Source organism: Dioscorea cayenensis, chromosome 8, assembly GCF_009730915.1.
Source record: "Dioscorea cayenensis subsp. rotundata cultivar TDr96_F1 chromosome 8, TDr96_F1_v2_PseudoChromosome.rev07_lg8_w22 25.fasta, whole genome shotgun sequence".
Lineage (NCBI taxonomy): Eukaryota > Viridiplantae > Streptophyta > Magnoliopsida > Dioscoreales > Dioscoreaceae > Dioscorea > Dioscorea cayenensis.
Genome location: NC_052478.1, coordinates 511,467 through 527,516, shown reverse-complemented (window position 1 = coordinate 527,516; position 16,050 = coordinate 511,467). Strand labels below are relative to the sequence as shown.

The 16,050-nt window shown below is 35.9% G+C and overlaps 2 protein-coding genes across 4 annotated transcripts; both read right to left on the bottom strand.

Annotated features, from left to right (window-relative positions):
* Positions 1-235: 235 nt before the first annotated feature.
* On the bottom strand, positions 236-5,325 carry LOC120267950 (secretory carrier-associated membrane protein 2-like). Its single transcript, XM_039275631.1, has 13 exons — positions 5,072-5,325; positions 4,208-4,270; positions 3,606-3,722; positions 3,218-3,280; positions 2,938-2,971; positions 2,721-2,843; positions 1,763-1,825; positions 1,558-1,651; positions 1,432-1,477; positions 1,265-1,332; positions 943-991; positions 731-796; positions 236-489 (listed from the first exon to the last, which is right to left on the bottom strand). The coding sequence occupies exons 1-13, from the start codon at positions 5,126-5,128 to the stop codon at positions 403-405; spliced, it is 930 nt and encodes a 309-aa protein (XP_039131565.1). The 5' UTR covers positions 5,129-5,325; the 3' UTR covers positions 236-402.
* Positions 5,326-6,040: 715 nt separating this feature from the next.
* On the bottom strand, positions 6,041-15,863 carry LOC120267421 (katanin p80 WD40 repeat-containing subunit B1 homolog KTN80.1-like). 3 transcript variants are annotated; one of them, XM_039275060.1, is made up of 18 exons: positions 15,519-15,863; positions 14,819-14,949; positions 13,258-13,375; positions 12,138-12,364; positions 11,947-12,049; positions 11,518-11,588; positions 10,793-10,867; positions 10,569-10,712; positions 10,301-10,490; positions 9,569-10,198; positions 9,388-9,444; positions 9,160-9,296; positions 8,277-8,402; positions 7,957-8,031; positions 7,757-7,869; positions 6,826-6,939; positions 6,660-6,745; positions 6,041-6,501 (listed from the first exon to the last, which is right to left on the bottom strand). In XM_039275060.1, the coding sequence occupies exons 1-17, from the start codon at positions 15,541-15,543 to the stop codon at positions 6,685-6,687; spliced, it is 2,397 nt and encodes a 798-aa protein (XP_039130994.1). In that variant the 5' UTR covers positions 15,544-15,863; the 3' UTR covers positions 6,041-6,501; positions 6,660-6,684. The 3 variants fall into 3 exon arrangements, with proteins under 3 accessions (XP_039130994.1, XP_039130993.1, XP_039130995.1); XM_039275059.1 differs by having other exon boundaries at positions 6,660-6,728; XM_039275061.1 differs by lacking the exon at positions 6,041-6,501 and having other exon boundaries at positions 6,655-6,750.
* Between the last annotated feature and the right edge of the window lie 187 nt (positions 15,864-16,050).

Below are 16,050 nucleotides of genomic sequence, written 5' to 3'. Positions count from 1 at the left end.
CAAGTTATATATATATATATATATATATATATATAAAAGGGTAATGCATAGTATCCACTGGGAGCGGATAGCAGGGAAAAGAAAGAGAGAAGACAATCCTAATTGATATAAAAGAGTAGGAAACAAATAGGTATGACTAGGGAACGGCACTATATAAATGCAATTAAAATTTATACCAACACTGATGATGTACAGTACAACACAAGTTGAGCATTATATCAAGAAAACCTTTAAAAAAATTTACAAAAATAGCTGACAGAACCACCACAAAAATTACAAGAATGTCCATGTGTTTTTTAAAAGGCTGCACTAAGGCACCTATAAATTCACAAATATATATCCGATCTCCATCAGTATGTAGAAAAATCCCCACTCAACCAACAACATTGTAAAGCAAGTGTATCATATTGCAGCCCTCATTGCACCTCGTGCTGCCTCACGCTTCATCTCTGCAGCTTTCCCAGTCCCTCGGAAGTACCTAAATACTCTCTGCAAGATAAAAATATCAATGAGCATCATAATCCAACAACCACATCAAGAAGCTTCTTAGTATTCACTACGATAATAATCAAAAATTCATGAGCACAAGCTGAATGTCACTCCCAATCTAAATTTTGCTCTCAATGACTAGATATACAAAACACAGTCAAGTACGTTCACAATGCCCTCGTTCTAAGGAGGTTTATCACAAGACAAAACACTAAGGAGTATTTATGGGTTTAGAGATAACCTGAACGACCCAAATGCTAAGAAGTGATTCAATGCAGAAGAACCCAAATCCAATGAAGTAGAAAATCTGTATGCAGGAATACATGGCACAATTTAGAATTATAACAGTAATTTATCAAATTTAACAGCAGAACAGATAAACTCCTAAGTAGCGAAAGGATGGGAAGTCAGCTAAGAGAAAACAGTTCACATTGAAAGCACAAAATTACTTACTCCAACCACAACTGTCTCGTCTATAAGATCTATTGCTGGTAAAATCCCTCTGTTCCACAAGACAAAAAATAAAGGTTTAGCTAATACGAAGTTCTAATATAAGCACTAAAAAATCACAGCCAAGAGCGATCTGCAACAAATCAAATGTGTCAACAATTCTGGCAATATTCGGCAGAGTAATTGAAGCAACTTTTTTATAACGGGATCATTGATGCCAGAGTAAATTAAGTATCATATGATGAAAACTTTAATGCCAACAGAGAATTTCTCTATCAGTGCCAGTGCAAATTATGTAACTCTTCTTTCACACAACAAATCTTACGTCAAAGATTTCCCAACAGAAAATATTGAAGGAGCCACAGCAGCATAGATGCAGAAACAAATGTGAACCTGCATTTTTTAATAGCTAAGTTATCTGCATGGCATTTTATAAAATAAAAAGTATAAGTCCAGGTGAGCCATCATTAAAAAAAGACACAGAAAACTTACCAGATAAAACAGGAAAAACCATCCAAACTTCAAAGCACTTTCATTCCTAAAAGTTGTGCAACACTGTGTAAGTACAAATGATTATGCGCGATGATTAAGTGTTCTAACATATGCATTTAAAAGTACCTCATGGCACGATAAAGTGGCCTGTACCACAAAACATAGGCTCCAGGAACTCCTGCAATGAAGTAGATGACTGCAAGGAACCATATCTTGACACCTAATAGTCATGCAAAATCAATACTTCTGAGTCAAGAGAAAGACAATAAAACAAGCCAGCATATCTCATTTATAGTCAGCTTTCAAGATGGCCACCCTGAGCTGAGCATACCTTTCCCCTTGATCCAAGCTGCTGTGACTGCTATGATATTCCAAGACAAACATAATGTCAAGCCTGCGTGGTGTCCAAACAATAATTCAGAGAGTGCACTTGCAAACAAATGGTCACCCATGAACAGAAACAACTAATTGTAACAAAGGAAAACACTTACATGCAGCAAAACCAAAAACATACATGAGCATCAGTTGATATTCATGATTAGACCTCATGATCATCTAATTTTACTTCCAACACAGTGGGATCATAATATTGAGTCAAAAAATCTATGAAAAATAAAACAGAAATCCTAGGATCAAAATAGATATTTCAAGTCAGCATGTTCTCCCAGACAAAACCAAATTATATATATTGAAAATTTTAAGGCATTATCACTGTACAAAATAAAATCATGTTACATCTGTATCCCTCAAAATAAATGCTTTGGGGCTCATCATCCCCCAGTCTGATCCTAACTTGCAACACTCATCAGCTGCCCAATCAAGACAGCACCCCCCAATCCCCATCCATCGGAAGCTAAATGTAGGTTCTATCCAGTTTGTCGAATTTTATGTTTAATCAGAAAGAGCTATAGATACATAAAAGCTACAGAAAGCTAAATGGTCAACATATCAAAAAATATATAGGGTGGGCACCTCCAAACCAAAAGAAGAGATGAAGAAATTTTAAGACGCTCAGCTATTCTACTGAAGAAGATGCAAGTTGGAGCTGAGTTAAATTTCAGAGTAGTGTAGGACGAAAACAAGACTTTAGAAATCCAAGGGTTATTCTTCAGTCAAGGAAAGTTATCTTAAACGATGGGCAGAGAACTACCATTTCAAGTGTCAGCTGCTAATCTAAAATTTTGAATAATCATCTACGACTAAAGAACCACACAAAATTTGACTTCTTCAATGAAACAATTAAGGAAGTAATGAAGTAGAGAAAAGCAGTTCTTCCAACAAAGATATACCTAGCAAAGACGCGAATGCAAAATACTGCAACCGCTGAAGGTGAATGGGTATTTCTTTCGCTATATCATGATGAATGATGGGGAAAAATGGTGGCCAATTTTTCTCCTCTATCAGAATACCAGCTGACCACAAAAGGAATAATGAGCTTTCTTTATAGATAATCACAGGTTTGAGGCTCATCACCAATAGAACTCACTCACAAATATAAGTATGTACCTCGTGCTGCAGCATCTTCTCTCCGTTTCAGTTCCTAGAATGGAATAAAATGAAACAGTAGACAAATAAGTTCAACCCATATGATGGACAACAAGATAATGCAAACTAATACATGAATCATTTCTCCTGAAAATGGAAGGTATACTCAACAGTTCCTTGAAAAGAATTACACTTCTAAACTTTTAGAATTTGAATTATCCAAAGCATGATTTCTTCAAGTTCTTAATGAGCAGAAGGTGAAAACACATATTTATTTAACATCACTTTGATGGAAAACTACCTGTTCTCTTTTATTCAGTTCTGCCTCTTTGGCTTGAAGCTCCCTCTCCTTTTTCTTTAAATCCTAAGTAAGATGGAGAAAAGAAAATCAAAGCGAAATTATGAGCACAAAAGTGCATTTATTAAAAAAAATAAAAGATAAAAAAAAACATTGTGCCCATCTTCTCAAGGTTACAACTAGGAGAATATCATAGGAGAAATGGATTTTACAGAGCATTTATGGCGAATGGTGGGGGCCAAAGTCACTCACGGCTGTTTGGAAGATTTTGCAGTTCTCCACTGGATAGAATTTTGTGCAAAAACAAAGTTGCCCAGGCCTAACTCATAACTACATGTGTGTGAAATAAGTTTTTCTATAATTTTTCTAAGTTATTAAGGCTCATACCAACCTTTGCTGAATCAAGAGGAATATCAACTGCTGCACTTAGGTCATTGTAGAAATCAGCAGGTTCTGGAGGAAGAGGTGAAAGTCTAGAATTTGAAGCTGGAGGAACACTGGTTGGGTTCTGGAGCAAAGAAAAGAATGTAAGATGCATAGCACAATAATCTTTTTTTTTTTAATAATAATAACACCATGGAATAAAGGAATTACTGATTATCACACAATAACCTACATTTGCATAACATACTGATTAGGAAGTGAGCAGTGATAGTTCCGAGATTGTCCACAGATATATATATATCAATAATAGTGGATAAGACACTAATGCGTTAAAATAAAAACCAAGAAAGCAGAGTCCTTCCGAACTGCAAAAGGTTGCTCAGAGGGTTTACAAAAGCAGATGGAGGAGGATAAAAATATAAAAGAAAACTGAAAATTATGTATATCATAACACGAACATCTACTGAAGCCTCCAAAATTTTGTAATAACCTACAGGTATGCATGATTTTCTTTTCACGAGGTCTCCACAACATGTTCTGCCCTCCTTTTTATTACTCATGCTGTTCATTTAGAAGGAATGAGGAGTAAGCAGATTATTTTGTACTCACTATTGTGTAGAATGGACCACCACCATAATTTGATTGTTCAGCTGTTCTTCGAACTGCTTGGTCCTGACAGAGATTAGAAGAAAATAGTCTTATGACTAATATAGAAAACATAACAGTACAACCAACACGGAACACCTCACTAAGACAAGAGAACATTATTTTGCAATTATCATGCCATAAGTGCATTTTGACTTATGAATTTCATACTTTTATCAAAACAAATAAAAACAAAATAATTGCTCCGTTTCCCAATTCATTATTTAACTTGGTTTTCCCAAATTGAAGAGATAATCTAGCCTTTATATGCTTTTATCAGCAAGAATCTTAAACGAAAGAACAAGAATAGTAGTTCTTTGTCTTAACAAGTAAGTTGGTGATATTAAGAGAACAAAAATACCAGATTTCCAATTGAAAAAACGGATCACATCAGAAAATAATAATAATAATAATAATAATAAAAAAAGAACGCATCTTTTGCATAACAGTAACAAAAGCTACTACATGAACTAAATCGGTGACTTTCTCCACGTCTCAAAAATTGAGATGTGTGTCTGCGGTAAATTCACAATTCTTTTTAACGGTCAAATAAAAACAAAAGCGCATAATCATGTCTAACTTAAAAGCTAGATATTATTGTACAGAGTACTTTATAATCGTTCCGAATGAATGATTCCACTAGAGGCACCATCTACCAATTTGCAATATTTGAGAAGTTTCAACATGCATGCAAAGGGAAACTCAAGCATGAAAGACAGCTAATTAAGTAGGAATAGGATCACCATGTAATGTAAAAGCCAGTAGGATTGAGAGAAGTTAGATGTAGAAACGATGAAAGAAAGTGAATATGGTAATTAGAGGGCTTACCGCGAAGGGATTGACCTCCTCCTCATCGAAAGGGTTGCTTTCGTAGCGTCCCGCCATCACAGATCCACGATCTTTTCGATTCCCCTTTTCTTTCTTTTCTTTCTTTCTTTCTTTCTTTCTTCTTCTGGTTTGTTATTTTAGAGCGTAGCGATTAGCGATTAGCGATTAGCGATTAGCGAAGGCGACTTCGCGGCAGCCTGAGAAGACTTAATACAATAACTGCTTTAGACTTTCGTATATTTGATCTCTCTCACACCCTCTTTTTGTTTATCTATTTTACGATTTCACCCGAAAAAGGTTGACCCACTGCATATGGCATGCCTTGAGATGTGAAACTTATCAGATGCCGCTGCGTTTTCACGTTCTTTCCCAAACGCTTAAATGGTTTATTTACAATGATTAAAATAAAACAAAATTATCTGCGTCTTTTGTGGAGTAGATAGGTGGTGTCAGCGATGTTTTTTAATAATCTTTCTAGACGTCCAACTACGCCGAAATATAAGAATTCAGACTTAAGAGGATTTCATTGGTGTGGAAGCTTCTCTATAATTTCTTCTGCTAAAATTTGTGCGAAACTTGCAATAGAAAAAGCTAAACCCGTCCGTCTATTTGTTTTGTTTGAGTCCTTTTGAATCTATAAATTATATATATATATATATATATATATATAACATTCAATACTACGTTTCTGCCTGAATTCTTTCTCATATTATATATAAAAGGACCAATTTCTAAAACTTCAGATGTCCATACAAATGCTTTCCCACAGCTTATACAAGACAGCTACTCCTGCACGTCAAGGCCAAGCTTAAGGTCCAACATAAAACAACCGGCTTGAGGGCAATGGATTAGTTAACTAAAATCACCGATCAGCTTCTTCACATGATCAACGCATGCAAACTAATGTTGTTTAGTTTTACCAGTCATACACGTTGCAGGTCATGTTTGACTCTGGAGAGGTTCTGGAAATGTTTAATATCTTTCAACCTTTACTTCATTATTATTATCATGTTGGCCAGCAGTCTAAGGAAATTACACTTTTTGGTACACTATTATAATACAAAACACAAGACAAGGACCAAAAATGGGCGAGTGATGATGAAGGGGAAAAACAGAAAGTGAACAAAGAAACATCAACTCTCCATCTGGATGGCTTGTAATCCCAGACTCTGGGAGATGTTGGGCAAGAATGGGATGGAGCAAGGTTAATCCACAGGACACCAAATCTTCAGACATGTTACATTGATCATATCCTGGATATGAGAATCTATCCGGGCTGCCAAGTCCCTGAAGCTCCAACTGGAAAAGACACCTTGTTACAATGTTGTCAGCAGTCAAAATGATTGTTTCTCTGTTGTATCAGTGAAGATCATAGAGCTTCTAATGCTACATTCAAGATGTGAGCATGCTTCGCTAGCAACCCTCCACTCCTGCGTAAAGAAATTATCAGATGATACAACAAAACTAATCAGTGCCGTCAACACTTCACCTCCGCTCCACAACGAACAGAACATCTTTACAAAAACACTAATCACTGCCTAGTTTCAAAATTGCGGCTCCTACTCCGCAACAAACAGAACATCTTTACCTAATTAAAAAAGGAAGGATTTGTTTTATCTTCTCCAACTGGTTGAAACACTGCCGGCAATGCTCCAACCTGTGTTTGTCACCCAGCTAAGCTGATGGATTAAAATCAAATAACTTGTGCTCCAAAACTTAAAAATCTCAAGACATGATGATGATGCATGCAATACCTCTGTTCCGCCTGAAGATCAACCCCCACCAAAGAAGCAGATAAGGTTGAACTGATTACAGGTCCAAATGCTTTTACTAGCTCCAGTAGCATTTCTAGGGAGACAGTAATATGCCTGCTCATGCAATGGAAAAAAAAAACATACTTAAATCACTGCAATCAACCAACTAAAATGATTGGAAGAACCAACCAACAAAAAAAAGGGAAAAGAAAATAAACCAAAAGTAATCATCCACAACTTGGAAGAGATGGATTTTATAAAGATCTTAGCTATTTATAGTCATAACTGTCAGATATATTAGCGTATCACCTCCATATAGCTACTGTCTGGGTGAATACTGACATATTCCTCGCCCTCTTGTAACATTAACTTAGTTTATATCCACTATATTTTTTAAATAAAACCAACAGACTACTGATCACATGCAGTAGGATCTCAACGCAAGTATATTAGTTAGAACAAAGATGAGCAAGTAACCTGATTCTCTGTATCAAACCCACTCATTGTGATATCCAAACTAATGGATGAAAGTAATGTGGGCTTTACAAACAACATCCCTTTACAACACAAACTAGTCTCACCGGAAGAACTAATCAAGTTAATTTGAAAGAAAAGTACAGAAGTAGTTCCAAGGTCCAAACAAATTGAATGGATGGAAGTACCCAACAAACTAAGATAGTGCTAATTTATTATGATCCCTTCAGATATATGACTGGCTTGCAAATAAAATTTAGCCACAATATTCCATCTATAATTTTGCAATTCATATAAAAGATGAACTGAGCCACTAAAGAAGCATTGAACATTTATGAATGATATAGGAAACCGAGAGAAAATTATTAAAAACACCGATTAGTATGATGGTATAGCCTACAACAACCACAGCAAGGAAGTAATTTGCTTTGAAACCAATTTTTTCTCTCATTTGTACCTTTCGGTCTTGCTGTTTAGTAAACCAGCAAGCATAGGCAGCAAGCATGTGAAGAGATCAAGGGTAAAAAGTCTGGTTTTCCCTATAAGAATACTGATCACATCAACTTGAACCTGCAAAGCAGTTAAATAGAATGAAAAATTGAATTAATTAATACAATTGAATTTTGCAATGAATTGCGATAAAAAAAAATTACATACTGAGTGGTCAGGCAGTTTCACAACCGCATTGATTGCACCTTTAATGCCATTTTGTTCCCAGAAGTGTCGCACTACCTGTAAATATGAGGTACATACTTTTGCTATTCATTAGGATAGTGCCGACCATAATTGTCTTCACAAAGCATTGAATCAGCATGAATTTTTCATAAAGGCAATTGGCGAACACAGAACACAAAACACAAATTTCAGAAATAAAAATTCACTGTAATGCAGCAGAGAAAGACTCCAGTCATATTACTCTGAACCAGCCAAATCAACTCAACATCATAAAGAAAAATTCAGTGGACAGAAAAATTTACCTGCAACTTTGTCAGGCGAGATTTGATGACATTAATCAGAACATCATGGTTTTGCAATAGAACTCCAGGAATAAAATCATCATCTACTCTTGTCATGTCCCTTGCAGACGAATCATCTTGTCCTTTCTGCTCAATATAGAAGACATGATGTACTTGCTCACTTTACATGCTAAACTCACATTAAAACAAAATGCCAAAATTGTAGCATCTTAAATCCAGCCAAGAGCCCACCACTTCAACGAATCCATATGGTGTTTGGTTGGGATTAAAAAGCATGAAAAAAAAAAAGAAAGGGAGAGAAAAGCCAAGAGTAATTGGGTTTTAGAGTTTGAACTTATTGGAGGGAAACTTGATCAAAATTTGACTTAATATAAAACAAATATTTTTACTTTTCTAATTAATGGAAGGTCTCTATTATTATTACTTAATTTAGGGCTCAACTGGAACACCTGGCATCCCCTTACGGGAAGCTACTTGCATTTTCTGTCTTGATATTTGCATTAAGAATATTGCTAACTATATGCATGAACACTTTCAGAGACACCTAATAATTTAAGAATTCTAATTAACTCAAAAGTTTAGGAGGATAGCTCATTCAACTACAAAGATTATGTGATTTTTGTGGCGAACAGTTCAAAAAAAATCATGGGATGCTCAAGAAAATAGGGTGATCCTAAACATTCTGTGCTCAAGGGTCCTTTAGCATTGATTAACTAAAAAACTATGATACCTGGTACCAGACTGCAGAAGAAACATGAGACAAAAAAGAAGACATTTTGTCAGAATAATAAATAACTGCATTCATTATGTTGGAAAAATAAATGAGTCTATCAGGCTATCAGCTTACCATCAAAAATAGAAGAAGAAGAAGAGCAAGACATACCGACAAGGATGGTGAAGACTCCACTGTTGATACAGGATCAGAGGGTGAACAAGCAATGGTTGACGAGCCACTGTTTGATTTCTCTCTTTTCTCCCAACTCTCAACTAAGGACCTTGTTCTTCCAAGTTGAACAGCAACTGTAGTTGCACAGGAGAATTACATTATCAAACTTCTAAACCTGAAGAATATAGGTATTGCCAGAAGTGCTCAACATAATTTCACACAGACCTCCTCTAACGTATTTAACTGGGCTTGCTTCATTGCTGGAACAGACTGTTTCGGCATCTGCAGAAACAACCATTTTCAAGAATACGTCTTTTCCAGAGGAAAATTGCTTAATGGTCTATTGACAGAACAGAAATGGTCATTGATTTGTCTAGAACAGAAGTAAGACAAAGTAAAACTGTACATTTATCATCTTTCAACTCTAATGATGGATCCAATGTCATGATTCTTTCAAAGTTTCCAGAAATGTTTCTGGCGTGGTCCTTCTCATCTTCTTCTGCACTTCCACAGTTCACCATGGAGCCTTCTGAACTGTCATTTGCATCATTCAATGATGGCTTCTGCAGATGAATTGGCATGCAGCTTTCTGTAAGATGAGAAGTTCTGGTAGTTGTGGTTTCTTTTCCAATAGTAGTTTGGGCTAGAGCATCCCTGGGTACAATAACAGGAGTGGAAACAGGGCCATATTTAGCATGACTATTGGTCACTGTATGCATGTCTGTCAAAGAGCCCTTCTTGGAAGGCAGTGAGCCTCTGGCACGCGAAGTGGCTGAAATTAGAGAAATATTCCTCAATGATGAACAGCGCCTCATCTTGCTTGAAGACAAAGATTTCTCTGTTGTTTTATGAACTGTCAATGTAGCAGAATTTATGGCGGATACTCCTGCCGAAGATTTCGAATGACTTTTTGGTGGATCACTGTGAAGGCTTACACTAGCTCTTTTACTTTTGAGTTCAGTGGAACTTATCAGTGCATTACTTGATGCATATATGGACTCTACTGCCTTAGGGGTGCATTCACCACATTGATTAGCTGTTTCATTTAATACAGGATAAAAGTTAATACCATGAAATGCAGACAACCGTGACCAAAGAAGTATATATGAACAAGACAAGAAGAATAGCACTCGCTTACAAATCATGAATGATCTTTTAAGTAGATCTTCGGCTTTAGATTCACATTGCAGATGTTCAGCAGCAATCAGGGGACTTGATTTTGAAATGCTCACAAATGGCTCAACGGAGTGATTTTTATCATGGCTATATATAGGTTCCATAAGATCATCCACCTTATGCATCACGCCAACTGCATATGGCCTAATGAGCTGTTACGAAAGAGTTACTGCATGTTTTTAAAGAAAAAATTGAAAATTTCATGAGAATTTGGAAAGATCAGGTGATACCGTTATATCTGCAATCCAAACTCCAATGCAGCTTTGCCGGTAGGAGCAACCAAAAAGTTTTCCTTCATAAATACAGAGATCAGCCAAAGTGCACCACTCCATCTCAACAGCATCATGGCATATTATGGGTTCCCATGAGAAAACCTGCAGCCAATATAGTATAATATAAGCTATAATAACTTCTAGCAGATTGTTCAGCAGTGTAAAGTCAGAAAAACATTCACCTTCAGATTTTCATCCAACCCACACAACAGGGTTCTTCCATCAGGATGAAAGATCATAGAGCGTATCCCTGAAGACTGAAAATCAAAAAGTACAAGATAGTTTAGTAAGATAAGAAGAAATTAAAAAATAATAATAAATTGGGACCTTAATAAAATGAACTGATAATAACATATTGTTACACAACTAAAAGTACTCTACTGTAGCAATATATGTAGCTACCAGCCAAGCAATGATGCTCAACACTTGTCAGGGGACAATATAAGAATTTGGCATATCCCATTCAAGGCATGTTTTCATAGGCTCATCAACTCCACAGGCCACAGAAAAGCAATATATGTAGCTACCAACCAAGCAATGACGCTCAACTCTTGTCAGGGGACAATATAGGAATTTGGCATCCCATTCAAGGACACATTTTAGCAGGCCCATCAACTCCATAGGCCACAGAAAAGTGTTGAACAATGAAATTATAAGAATGAAATTATAGGAATGCATCATCTTTATTACGTGCAAGGAACGATGAATTTCAAGGTTGTATAATCTTGCAAAAGCAAGAAATGTGGTTCTAAGTGCAGAAATAATGTATCTTCATTGCTTCATCTGCAAGGAGGAATTCAGTTCAAATTATAAAAATTACAACATTGAGTTACAAGAGAAAATTAGTCCAATTCCATCCAACAAGTATACCTTTCATCCTAAACAAGTTATAAAATATCTTAAATACCTCAGGTCCGGCAGATCCTATAAGCTCAAATGTCTCTAAATCCCAAAATTTTACAGTTCGATCTGCTGCACCTGAAAGTTATTCGCCTTTTAGGACCATCATTAAAATAGTTGGTAGATTACAAAAGGCACCATAATGAATAATAAAAAATCTCAAAATATATGGTAAGACGATTCAAAAGAAAGCTAATTGTATCAAAATGGTTAATTTTTACCAGTATACAAAGTCGTCTTTGAGTAAACAAATGCAATATAAAATTCACAGGAACAAGAGATCTAGAACCTAAATTCTTCTGACAGCTGGGTATAATCAAACAAAAGCATAAAACAAGGGCAAACATTTATGCAGCATGAGCTTGATGAAATATTCACTTAGATAAGAGCAACCACTGACAATTGTTTTGCAAAAAAAAAAAAGCCTCCAACATACCCGTTGCGAGAAGAAACTCCTGAGGATGGAAATCTATGCACCGAATCTGTCCATTGTGGAACTTAAACTCATGCAAAAGTTTCCCTGCAGTTAAATCCCATAACTGGCCAGATAGTTCGGCATGGCTTTAGTTAAATTTCTTGAATTGAAGAACACCAGCAGTTATAGGTATTATGAAGATCCAGTATTACCTTGACAATATTATCTTCTCCACCAGTAACTACCCACCGACCATCTGGAGTGAATCTTATTGTTCGAACTCCTCGTGTATGGCCCTTGTATGTGTGAATACATTCCTTTTTCCTAATATCCCAGATCTTAAGATCAGTGTCCAAAGAACCAGACGCAAAGAATTCACCAAACGGATGAAATCCAACAGATGTGCAACTGGATCTGTGACCATTAACTGTCCGCACCACTAAAAACCAACAATGACAAGAAACAGTTGAGAAACCAGCAACTTATACTAGCATTTCTTTCCAATTTAATCTACTAATAGTAACATTCAAGCTATGGTTTGCAATATATTGCTTACAGATTCAGAATCACAACTGGACCAAATAGAAACATGATCAAGTGAGAGTTCATGAGCCTCTCCTTTTTCAAAGTGTGTTTGCATACGTTTGAAAGGTCTCCTAATTTCCTTATCCAAGTATTAAAAAAGGGCAGGATTCTTTGGAATATTGCAAGAATGATAAAACCCAATACTAAAGTAGAGTAATTCTTCATGTTTGGTTAGGTGATAAGCACTACTCCCCCAACCAAACAACTTGTCATAAAAATTATTCTTATTTTTTTCAAAATTTTATTTTTAAGATATGCATACTTAATAATTAATTTTTTAAAAATTATTAATATTACTAAATGTTTATTATTATTTAGAAGAGTGAATTTTTAATTTAAAAATATTTGGCTCATATAACAATTTTCCCTATAACCCAAAATTTTAAAAAGATTCCCTTTACCTCACACCCTTATCCACAACGAAACACACCCAAAAAATTATAAATTTAACAAAAACAACTATCGATATTACATTGATATGTATTGGAATATCTAATCCATTTTATTATTCTAGTAACCTACAATGGCACATAGCAAAAACTTAAGTTGGATAAAAGAAAACCTTCATTCAGAGGACCAAGGGTATTCAGTATTAATTATCTTGTCAGGGCCGTGATTTGATTCCAGTTGATAAAATAAAGGATAATCCAGTCGTGCAACCACCATTGAAAAAGAAACAGCTTTTCAAGCCATAATCTATGCTTACTTATACTCATATATATATATATATATATATATATGACTCACTTTTTGCCTCTTCCAAGTCCCAAAGCTTGATAGTGCCATTAAAGGATCCTGCAAGCACTAATACCTCGGTGGGGTCAAAGGATACTGATTCAATTGGGCTTGTGCTACCAGACAAGCTCTGCAAATCAAAAATAAAAGAGGCATTGTCATATATTGCTAGCAACAGATGTGAGCTCACTGTATGGAGTTCCAAGTGCCCACACCAAAGAAGTGAATTAAATATATATATGTATACACACACACATATATATTCGTTAAAAATTTAAAAACATTTGCTACCATATATTTCTCATGAAAACGAAAACATAGCAGATAAGGTCTTTGATTACCAGTTCAGACTGCAAAAGAAAGAGCCCATGGTACATACAATCAGCTACAAAAAACAAACTAAACGAGAAAGTTAATTTATGTGCTCAATTACACATGTATATTGATGTTACTACTATTAGAGTGACTAACAATCCCACATTAATATAATTATATAAGCTTGGGTCTCTCATTTTCTTAGGTTACATTTTTTAGTTGATTTGAGTCTATATAATCTGTTTGGTTTGCATCTAACATCTACATCATGAAATGAGATTATGTTTATTAACATATCTACCTAGGGCATAATTCAAATAAAAATGATCTTCATGCTCTCCATAAAATATGCAAGGCTGCAAATTATCATTTCGATACTCAATCAACATTATGGCCACATGTTACCACCATGAAATATTATTGTTCCACACATTAAGTACATCCGATTTTACTCTTATCCTGATTGAAACATCCACTAGCAAAAGGATTCTTACTGTTGTTTCTTTGATTAAAGAGCTACTTAGTTCATGTAACCACTCAACTAGTGTTAGATGCAAATCAAGCATATTATATGGGACCAATTCAATCCAAAAGCTTATGGGACTATTGGTTACTCTAATACATCCGTGTGATATGTCATCACAAACAAACCAAACTCTAATACCATGTTAGATGCAAATCAATCATATAATCTGGGCTCAATTTAACACAAAAGTTTAAGCTAATAGGATGAGAGACCCAGCTTATAAATTCAAATATATATTTTCCAAATTAACCATTGTGGGACTACTAGTTAATCTAATAACTAGCACATTAGTTCAGTATGGATTGCATGTCCTTGAAAATTTTTCCAATTATATAAACAAAAGGAATGGTGACTGAGGTTATTCATTTAGCATGTGAAGTGAAACCTGCGTCACAACCAGCCCATCCACATTCATTTCAAGTCAGGTAAGACCCTGTTAGTTTCTACATATAGAACCAGAAAGAAATTACATTGAGCATAAGGGAAAAGAAAAACTACCCATAAAAATCGCACATATATTAGAAAGTATAAGGGAAGAAAACGACGTGAGTCATCAACCAGAATAAAGAACATCAGAAGAAATTTTTGGCAATATGAAGACAGATATAATGAAATACATTTAAAAACCACAAAAATGTATCAAAAAACAGCCATCTAAATCTCAAAGGGAGTTTTAACTTTCAAGCAGTAACACATATAACAAAGAGATATAATGTGTAAATTCCAACTAACCAATAAAGGGGTTGGTTTGCCAAATGCCCATAGGTTCACCTTGCGATCTTCTCCCCCAGTGATAAACACTCTGCATGATTTCTTCCCAATACTTAAACAATTGACACCAGATGTATGCGCTACAAACTCCTCTAAGATTATCAGTTAAGAGAAACTGAATCTGCTCTGAACGGATAAGACAATTGTATATAACAAGCATTATGTGTGAGCACTCAAAACTGCTAAGTAACCAGCTTCGGGCAACCACATATGAATGCATGAACAAAATTGTAACTTAATATTACTACTAATAATAATCATCATAAAGAAAAATCGCAACAAAAGATTTCCAAAACTCAATTTTCTACTCCTATGCTCCTGAACAAGATCAATTTTGTATTGGGTGAAATGCATCGGCAAATACACCAGCATAATAAAACGCAAAGCAAGCACCTGAGACTGAGAGGCTAATATTCTTCATTCCCACTGATACAGTCTATCAACTTAACAACGGTACGCAGAGCTTTACTTTTAAATATTAAAAAACAAAAAAAAAACAAACAAACAAATGATAGCTCACTAATTCAATCAGAAAGAAGAATGCTTCTTTACTCTTTTTTCTAGAAATTCAAAATAAAAAAATCAAAGACACAAATCACAGAAGGAAACGACGACACGGATCTAACCGGGGAGACAGATATATGCTTAAACGAAAGGATACGGTGCTTATGTCCACGCTTCGCCATCTTAATCGGTGATTCTGATTCGTGGCAGATCTTCTCATCAAAAGCCGCAACAAGTCAAGCTAGTGCTAATGGAAGGTGGTCAGCCTCTTGAAATGCCAAATCGGATGCTTCGGGGGTTGCGCGGCAGTGACCGGAGTTATCAGAGCTCTGCCATTGGAGGCTTGGAACAAGAAAGAGAGGGAGTGTGGTACAGTTTGACTGTTTTGACCAAGAGAAGGGAAAGAGAGAAAGGAAAAGAGGTGTGGTGCTGCTGGGAATTGGTGAAAATGCTTCTAGAATCGTGTGCTTCCACCGTTTCAATCACTGGTGTACAGGTTGTGCGGTGTGGGCAAGGGCAAATTTTGAAAAGTTATTTTTGGCTTGCAAGGCCCACTAGTCGCCCGACAAATTGCGTGCAACGCACGCGCGGAGCCACCGTCCAACGAATACGATAGTGTGGATGTGTGAGGCACGCAATGCCCAGCTAACGGGCTCCACAAGCCCAGCCCTCACCGATGGGACAAAATA

Bases quoted from the DNA above. Each gene is read 5' to 3' on its own strand.
- LOC120267950 (XM_039275631.1), bottom strand. From the start codon at position 5,128: ATGGCGGGACGCTACGAAAGCAACCCTTTCGATGAGGAGGAGGTCAAT. The intron at 4,271-5,071 runs GTAAGCCCTCTA...AATCTCTGTCAG, and splicing joins AGGAGGTCAATCCCTTCGCG to GACCAAGCAGTTCGAAGAAC. The intron at 3,281-3,605 runs GTTGGTATGAGC...CATCTTACTTAG, and splicing joins TTCCTCTTGATTCAGCAAAG to GATTTAAAGAAAAAGGAGAG.
- LOC120267421 (XM_039275059.1), bottom strand. From the start codon at position 15,543: ATGGCGAAGCGTGGACATAAGCACC. The intron at 14,950-15,518 runs GTATCCTTTCGT...TGATAATCTTAG, and splicing joins GAAGCGTGGACATAAGCACC to AGGAGTTTGTAGCGCATACA. The intron at 6,729-6,825 runs GTATTGCATGCA...TGACAAACACAG, and splicing joins GATCTTCAGGCGGAACAGAG to GTTGGAGCATTGCCGGCAGT.